The 9,398-nt window shown below is 45.8% G+C and overlaps 1 protein-coding gene across 1 annotated transcript in view; it reads right to left on the bottom strand.

The window, feature by feature from the left end:
* Positions 1 to 2,290: 2,290 nt before the first annotated feature.
* cacnb1 (calcium channel, voltage-dependent, beta 1 subunit) overlaps positions 2,291 to 9,398 on the bottom strand; it is a 40,795-nt gene continuing 33,687 nt past the window's right edge. The window contains exons 11-14 of the mRNA XM_079746398.1: positions 7,608 to 7,759; positions 6,419 to 6,514; positions 6,031 to 6,216; positions 2,291 to 4,324 (exon numbers count right to left, since the gene is read on the bottom strand). Of these exons, the coding sequence (XP_079602524.1) occupies positions 3,770 to 4,324; positions 6,031 to 6,216; positions 6,419 to 6,514; positions 7,608 to 7,759 (989 nt within the window). The 3' untranslated portion in view covers positions 2,291 to 3,769. The remainder of the gene's footprint in view (positions 4,325 to 6,030; positions 6,217 to 6,418; positions 6,515 to 7,607; positions 7,760 to 9,398) is intronic.

The raw sequence follows: 9,398 nt of genomic DNA, 5'->3' as shown, positions 1-9,398 counted from the left end.
GTCCATCTCAACACTCTGATCTCACTAAAAGGCTAGCAGCACGAAACAGCGATATCGACGAGATGCGCTATGCATAGAGAAGAAAGAATACCGACGTTGAATTTGCAACATTTTGCAACAAATTATTCTAAATCTGCCCATATATGGACACGTCAGAATTTTGTGGTTTTCACTCGCTACAATGTAGCATCTGTGGCTGCTGATAATGCAACCATAAAGAAGTAAACTCTACGAGGCTATTTTCATCATTATGCTTTTTTTTTTTTTTGACGGCACAGCGATCCGGGGCTATTCTCAAAAGATCCGGGGCTATAGCCTCGAATGCCCAGGTCTAACGACGCGCCTGATCTCTACTATTCGTGTAAGGCTGGTAGTGAGGCAATTTGCCTAATTTTGCCTACCAGCTGGTTCAGACACGATTCTCAGATATTCCTCCACGATTTAACATGTCACACTATACGATCACAGAGCCAGGAAATCGGGCCTTGTCTCGTCGTAAGACTGGCCACACTACAACATTTGAGGGTGCGATTCTCTCTACTTTGTATCATTCACGTTTGCAAGATATTTAGAAAATCTAAGGTTTAGAACTAACATAAATGATTGTTAAATTTTTATCATAAAGGTTCCAGTAGTTTTTATATCTGCTCAATGCAGCAACTCCTCACAGTAGTTGCGTTGCGCGTGACATGAGCGATACAAAGTACCCGCAGCGACAACGTAGCCTAGCAACAGAGCGTCAGAGCGCATTATGTTGTTCCATTTTCTCTCGTTGTCTTTATTAGCATTCTTCTTCTTGCTATTGATCCTATTCATTTTTGTAGTAGTTACTGTGTACTCAACGTAGTGCAGTGAAGTCCGTTGGTAAACACTGCGCGTGAGCTCCAGCTGTTCGTGGGGTTCCCTCACGCAACAGGGGGCGGGGTTCCCTCATGTCAACATATAGCAGCCGTTCTGTAAAGCAACGTTCTGTATAGCAACCGTTAAGGGCCATGGTTTTGAGGGTTCAATAAACAATAGACAAAGACACACAAATGCTATGCAAACAAGTTTTAGCGATACAAAGTACCCGCCGCGACAACGTAGCCTAGCAACAGAGCGTCAACAATGGATCCCGAGGACCTAGCACTAGGCATTATGCTGGCGGTTTGAGGCTGTATCCCTTCACCCTATGTGGAACTCCTTTGTGGACACGTCGAAAATACAGGGACGTTGCTGCCACATTTCAACCAAAGTTGTCTCCATTATGTTGTTCCATTTTCTCTCGTTTTCTTTATTAGCATTCTTCTTCTTGCTATTGATCCTATTCATTTTTGTAGTAGTTACTGTGTACTCAACGTAGTGCAGTGAACACTGCGCCTGAGCTCCAGCTGTTCGTGGGGTTCCCTCACGCAACTGGGGGCGGGGTTCCCTCATGTCAACAATGGATGCGTCATACGATTCCCCAAAAAATTCTGACACGCCAAACTTTTCGTCGTGGCGTTTTCGAACGTCGCAGACGAAAACATCGCAGATCGCAAGCATGTCACATTACAAGACCTCTCTCGTCGCCGACCTTTCAAAATCGTGTACGACTCGTAAATTTCTCTGCGACGAACGAATCGGGGCAAATTCGTGTAGTCTGAACCAGCTATGAATCAACTCTTGGGGGAAACTTACATATTTACTTAACATTTACATTTGAGGGCATTTAGCAGGCGCTTCTATCGACTTACAGCCATTCGTACACACATTCACAAAGCAACGGCAGGGTCAGCCATGCATGGCGTCAGCCAGCTCCTCACGAGCAGCTGGGCTGAGGCGTCTTGCACAGGGACACACACACTTCGACACTCAGCTAGCAGGAGCCGGGCATCGATCTAGTCAACCCGCTCTGAACAGACCCCAGCGGGAAGTTAAATAGATAGGCACGACGTCCCTCTAGGCCTGGAAATAGGCAATGTTAATGTATAATCTCTGTAACACTTCAACATTATTTTCCTTATGAACTCCGGATAAGCATCGTTATTGGCCTTTATGAGGAAAAATTGTGTGCTAAAGGTTTTAAGATACACAGGTGTGACATTCAAATAATTGCATGGAATTGGAGCCACGGATCATACTGACAAGACCTGTTTCCCGTTGTTTTTTTCTGTGTCGTGTTCCTCAAAGCTGCGGTGGCAGTGTAATTTCCTATTAAGGGGTAAAGTATCTATCATCTATCAAATACCGTGTTGACACCTTGTCAATAAAAAGACAACACAATATTTCTGATTTAAATTTTTACTTAAAATACGAATTTATCCACAGATTAAAAACGAAAGGCAGAAAAAAGCATATTGTAGCTACAATCAGGCACCAATGATACATATTATATCTTTTTTTTTAACAATTGCGATAATGCAACAATAACGTTATTTACTGATCATAATTTAATATTTATTTGACTCAAGACAAAGTCTCCTTCCGAGACACTTAGATTCCACCTGTCTTCCTGTCAACCGTGGTACTCAACTTATCTACCATCACTAAAGACAAGAAAAAAAACACAAACTGAATATTTTTTCTAGCAGTTGGGGATTTAGTGAGTACATCACCACACAAACAAAACATAAACAAAGCTATTGCAAAAAAAAAGTAACGTTCTGTATAGCAACCGTTGAGGGCTATGGTGTTGAGGGTTCAATAAACAATAGACAAAGACACACGCATGGTATGCAAACAAGTTTTATACGGTTAAGACATCCCACCTCGACGTAGGCAGCCATGGCTTGGAGAGACAATTCGGCACTTCTGGATTGGGGTTGTGCGCCGTGTGATGTTGGTGAATAAGGCAGGAGACTTCATTCATACACCAATACATTCCTACCGAATGTAAGCGATCTACATGAGATGGTTCTATAGAAATGTTAGTGAGTTTGTTGTTAGTCAGTTTTTGTTGAGTCAAGGCATGTGTGAAAGTGTGTAAACGTCTCATTCGGGCATGAAGTCAGTCTGAATGTAGCCATTGAAACCGATGTATGAGTGAACACGACAGTGACCAAAGCTATTGCCTTGCAGCACCCGCAAAACCTAGAGCAACGTGCAAGAAGGCGTTGGACGTAAACAGTAAGTACAATTTGTTTACCAGGTCGATCCAGAAGAGAGAGAGAGAGGGAGTTGCGATGTGTGAAACCAAGTCGACAATTCCTTACGGTTGCAACCTCCCCACTAGATAATCGTTTTAAGGTCTGGGTGTTTTCATAATGGAAGGTGTGAAAATCAATAACTATTCCCCGCATTAAAAATAAATGAATTGAAAAAACATTTCATTCCAGCAGCAATCCAGTAAGTGGAAGTTGAAAGAAGGAAAGAGAAAGCCCACACTGTACATAAGGATGATGATATCAGACCCTGTTTAAGACAGGGGTGGCCAAAGCTTGGTAAGCCTTCAACTTGTGCACTTTGACCAAAGAGTTAAGCCTCAAAAACAAACCCGTGTCGTGCTTCCAATTAAATTCAGTGGGGTTCATGCAGTATTCATGTAAGGGGGGGGCGGGACAAAAAGACCTACAACAGACCGGTACGTTATATAAATTCCAACAAATTAATTGAATTGCTAAAATAACATGTTTAGGATGACACCTGGCAGGGGATGTGTTTCTTTACACTGTACTCTAAAGTGAAGAAAAAAATGTAAAAAAAATCATATGGCTGCTTGAAAGGGCCCCAAAATCCGCACTTGACCTACCCCCCTTTCAACACACCTCCCCACCCTTGGTATAGTGCGGTGGGGGTTGCGGTCATGTGTTTAGCGAATGTAAACATCCCTCCCCCAGTCGTCCTGGTTCTTGTTACGACCCACGTTGTTCCCTGTCTCGGACGTGTCCTGGCAGTATCGCTCCCGCAGCTTGGCGCGTCCATGAGGCGGCTGCTGGCTGGGCATGGCGGGCTGGTTCAGGTTCTCCTGGTCCGGCTCCGCCCCCTCGTCTTCCCAGGAGGCCCGGCGGCTGTGGTGGGCCGCCGGGCGCGGCCCCCTCCCCCCTCCTCCGCCGTAGGTCTGGGGGTCCTCGCAGGGATCCGTCTCGATGTCCATGCACGAGTCGCCGGCCTCGGTGTAGGCCGAGTCGCGGCTGCCCTGCGTCTCCGAGTCAAAGGTGTCTTGCCGGGACAGGCCCTGCCCACTGCCGCTCCGCGGCTGGCCACGCGAGGACCGCAGGCTTGGCTTCTGCTGCTGGGGATGTTGCTGAGGCAGGGGTTGGGGCTTTCCCCCAAGGTCTGTCACGTAGTCATGGAGACTGCCACTCCCACCGCACTCTGTTAGAGGGCTTTCTCTCTTCTGTTCTCCTGGTAACAGGTAGGGTCCCTGGATTCAGCCATACCCGTGTGTTGTGGAAACAAACACACACACACACACACACACACACACACACACACATTGCATGCAGAGAGACAAACGGTAAAGCAAAGCCATGCAGTTATGAGGGAGACAACAGAGATAAGCCTTGGAGTAATAGGCATGTTTCTTATTGTCTAAATATTAGCATTCATGCAAAACAAGTTATTCGTAGCTGGGTTGCCATCCATATCCACACACTCCTAAGTGGGGGAGCTCCTGTGAATGAGGTTCTATTTTTTGTTGGACAGTAACATGGCCAATGGCCCTCACAAAGAAATTATATCAATTTAATTCTGAAAACCAGGTAAAGTTGGATGGAAACACAGCATTTGTAATTTTTGAAACAGCCTTCATAAAAAGATCAGTATTAATAAAATCAGCAGTTATACACACCTCACATGCATCCAATCTTTAAGATCACATTTAGCAATGATTCGCCCTCCAAACTATTACACATTCCCAGGCAGTTAATGGTGCTGTAGGTACATAAGGTAGTTGATGTCATCGGTCAACTATGAGTGAGTGAAATGCGCTTTAAGAATATCTGTTCTGGTTTACTACGCATAACTCTGTATGAGACAATTTTCAGTTTAGACTGTCTGACCAATTACTGGCATCTATACCCTGATTGGTTCAAGGAGTCCATCTTGCCTGTCAATCACAGGTACTTAATGTAAATCGTATTAATAGCAGTGAAAGGTAGGGTTGGAGGGAGCAGAGAGCGAGCAGCCATTTCTTTTTTGTTTAGTGTTTGTTGTGATTGTTATTTTTTTCAAATCTTGCCCTATTCTGCTATTTTCAGGCTGCCTCTTTGAACAACTCTATTTGGAAGCATTTTCTATGGAAGCATTAATCAAAGTGGTTCTGCACCCTGCTGTTCAAATAAAAAAGAGTCAGATAGATTAGGACAGAGTGCTTTCCAGAGGTCCTGTGTATGAGCATGCCATTAGCATTGCAGGGTTTGTGGTTTGATAGAAAAATCTCACAGCAATCCTTTAGAAAGAAGCCTCTGCCAAATGGCTGACATTAGCATCCCTGAGCCGCTCTGACAAATCTATGCCGGCCACTCCTTCTTAAAACCTAATCCAAATAACATTTGCATCCCAAAGATTTCATAATATGCTCTGTGCTTAACGTTATTAATTGCTTTGTGTGGAGACTGCTCGAGATTTCCTAACAAGGTGTGGAGAAAAGCTCTTCCTTTTCCTCAAATTGGTGGTGATTACTGATAACAGCAAACTGGTTAGATCAGAAAAGGTTAGCAATATGCAGCAATTCTGTGGGTGGCTGGCCAGAACACACCCATGTAAACCAGGAGAACAGAACATACGATTAATGAGTCAGAGAGAAGGTGCTTGTTTTCTTGTTTGTCCCCCCACCCTCGTAGCTATGCCTATCTGCACAGCTTCCAGGTGTGTTTGATGTTGTTGCTATCGGCAGGATGCATCATCGTGAGAACGCTCCTTTCCCTAATCTAAACGGGAAGGCCGCGGGGCAGCACGTATGCGGAGCTTAGGTTCTGACGTAGCCGGATTCTTCTCTCACCCCCCCCCCCCCCCTCCCCCTCCCATAGTGGGCCACTAGAGAGTGTGCTCATCTTCCTTCCCCTCGACGTGGCCTTCCAGGCCGGGCCAGATATCCAGGTTTCTGCGCAGGGAGGTGAGCACCTGTACCTGCAGGTTAGAGACCGGTTCTGGGGAGGCGGCCAGGGCAGCTGTGGCCATGGTGCGGTTCAGTAAGGGGTTGGGTGGGTTGCTGCTCGGGGGGTGGGTGGCCTTCCAGTAGGCCTCCAGGTAGTCAGCGAGGTGCTCACAGGCGTCCTCCAGCTGGTTCTCGTCCAGGATGATGTCAAACAGTTCCTGGGCACAAAAGTCAGATTTAGTTCAGTTAGTCCTGTTTCTATTTTGTGTTTCAATAGTTTCATTCATTAAGTTTATAAGCTGCTTTGCCTGCTACTCATATCCGAAAAGTTGTACATAATGCGTGGCCGCGACACTTTTCTGTACAATGTATTGTAAGGTTTGTTTTGAGATGGGTTTAGGGTCACAAAAGGGAACTCACAGGAGGGCACTGGGCCAACTTGTCCGCAGCGACCATCTGCACGTTCAGGTGCTTGGCTTGGGACTTTCCTCTTGACTTGATAAGTCTCTGAAGCACCTAGATCAACACAACACTCAATATCTCCAGATGTGGCCGACACGTTACATATACTGCTGTCAAGAAGCATGCTTACATCCTTGCCATATTCAATGAACACATCATAAGTTTTACTAACTTTTAAATTAATTTACCGGTAGAAGTCAACATGCAAGTTGATATACCCGTGATTTTAGGTATACTATTTCATCATGGTGTGAGTAAAAAATTAGAATAATAATTATAAATAAATTAGTGACTTTTTTTGTTAATCTTTGTTGTGGCTTTTCGTATTAAATCATATAAATTCATGATATGATGCCAAAATGCATGATGGGTACCATGCCTGCCCCTTGAACGTCATCTGACGTCAATCGTAGCCACAAGGGTAGACTGCCGATTTGCAATTTTTCCAAATGACCTCCCCTTCTCTGCTTTGCCCGCCCAGAGAATTTGGCCCGCCAATGAGACAATGAGCTACGACTGTTGTACACTTCCTTGTTATTTGGATAACCGTTCTGCTGTTGGTGTTATGGCGCTTAACACGTTGTGTTCTCCGACGTATCTGGTATTTCCACAACGAGACTCGTAGTGGGGGTTATCTCAGCCATGGTGGAGAAGGAATTGGGGGAAAGGAACTTTGGCTTTGACTCCCTGTAAGTAAGTACATGAACCGCGACATGGAGGAGAAAGGGATTGTTGCCCTCGATTGTCTCCCGCCGGAGCCCCGCTGCCCGCCACCGCTGGGCACCATCGCCACGAGGCACGCTGCCCGCTTCCGAGGTGGTGGTGCCTCGTCAGCGGGCAGTGGGGCTCCGGCGGGAGACAATCGAGGGCAACAATCCCTTTCTCCTCCATGTCGTGGTTCAGTCTACTTCAGATTGAAGTGGGCCGCTGTGAGGCCCCACCGCCGCGAGACAGGCGGTGGGGCCTCGTCATGTCATTATATGATATAGATATCTATGTATATGTATATGTATTATATGATATTATTTAGATAAAGAGCGCCAGGACTCCCGCCAGACTACCCGGAGTGTTATAGAATATTTACAGATATTCACAGATATATTTACAGATATAAGCTGTACACAAAATTGTAATTTTCTGTCCATACCTTAGGGGATGCTATTTTGATGTAGACGATGATGGGGGCCAGGGAGGTCTTTGCCAGCTGAGAGGGATGGTTGATGGTGTCTGCATCCAGGGCCACCAGCTGCAAGGTACGAGCCAGCTCGAAGATACGCTCGATCTCACTCTGCACCTCGGCTGGATGTCCCAGTGGAGAGAAAGCATCCATAAAACAGGAAAACGGATGTGAGACAGTGAGACTTAACATCTGTTGAATAAGTTGAGAGCTCAATTCAAAAATCGATTGTTTCAATGTGGATTTAGTTAATTCATTATTTTGCACTTTGCACACATGCATTTAACCGGCATGTTAGTGTTACTGTCTCATGCACGTCGGTGACTATCGACAAGAAGAGTATTGAAGCAGATGGAGAGTTCCATTTAGACACAGCTAAATCGAACCAGCGTGGCAGTCTGCGGCTAGCCACCCCTGCATCCAGCCTGCAGCACCCCAGGCCCAGCCACCCTTCGTCCAGCCAGTGCAGGAGCCAAAAGCCCCATGCTCCATGAGGGAGATGGGGAAAGACCCTGTCGCCTGGGTGGAGGATGGACACCATTTCAAGTTCAAATTCAATACTTTATGCCAGGTCAACAAATTTGATTGTAATTTGCCTAGGTTGTAGACAAATTTGGTTGTAGGTTAGTAGCGGCCAAACCACAATCAATATTCAACCATCCATCTCCACACGCAGTAGCAGCGAGATCTCCTGCATGGCAGTGGAGCACCATCATTACGTTCATCTATTTCAACAGCTGCAGTGGAATGATGGCTGCCAGAGAACGGAATGTCACCCACTCTTTGTTTGTAATTATCAACTTAAGACGTGAGAGATGTTGTGAGAGAGACACGACAGGCAAGCAGACGAAAATGAAGATGTGCCGACAAACATGGCATGGCGGAACATGACAAAGGATGGCGGGGGGAGTGGAGAGATGCAGTGTGCTTTTGATCCTGCCAGGGAGAGGTCATACGTACCCAACACGTCTGGAGAGGTCGAGAGGTCAAGAGTGGGGCGGAAGGGAGAGGTGGGGGGGGGGGGGGGGGGGGAGTTTGCATGGCAAGCGGACGGGCGGATGGGAGAGATGGGATGGGCCGGCGAAGGGCAGGGAAGACAGGATGAACAGAGAGAGAGAGACAAGAGGCCACATCATAAGACTCGGATTGAGCAGTTGGGGTATGGCAGGATCATGGCTGAGCCCTACTGCTAGGGCCATGCGGAGGGTTTGGTTTAGGATGACATATCAATCCCTTCTGCATTGGCTGCCTTGACAGGTCATTATAGTATGAGATAGTGTTTCATTTCGAATAGCCAAGCAGTACCTAAAATGTCCTAGAGTGGACACTTAATCAATTAAAATAAAACCTGTAGGCTAAATTACAAATTTAGCAATAAGTTGTATTCTATCTGTGTGGTTTTGTTTATAAACAGTTTTCTATTACTCCAGTAAACACAAACAAAACATTTTCCTGTTCTTAGTCCTGCTACAGACCCTCCTCATTAAAGAACAATATTTTAGCACTTAAAAAAGGGCGAGAAAAGGGCACTTTGACATGAAAAAATGGAACGAGAAAGATGGTGAAGGTCAAATGAAGATGGAAATACATGTACGGATAAAAACCACATAGAGGATGGAAAGGTATTCACACGCCATTATCCTTATCCTTACTCTCCATTGAGAAGCACAGTCCTTTCCTTTATATCGAGGTATGCCCAGGTGAAATAATGAACTGAACGTTGTGGTGTAGCCAACAATAGATTTCAGGGGGTTTCATAAA

This window comes from Pollachius pollachius (assembly GCF_949987615.1).
Source record: "Pollachius pollachius genome assembly, chromosome: 11".
Lineage (NCBI taxonomy): Eukaryota > Metazoa > Chordata > Actinopteri > Gadiformes > Gadidae > Pollachius > Pollachius pollachius.
The sequence above is the reverse complement of the archived record's forward strand: the minus strand, read 5'-3'. Positions and strand labels throughout refer to the sequence as shown.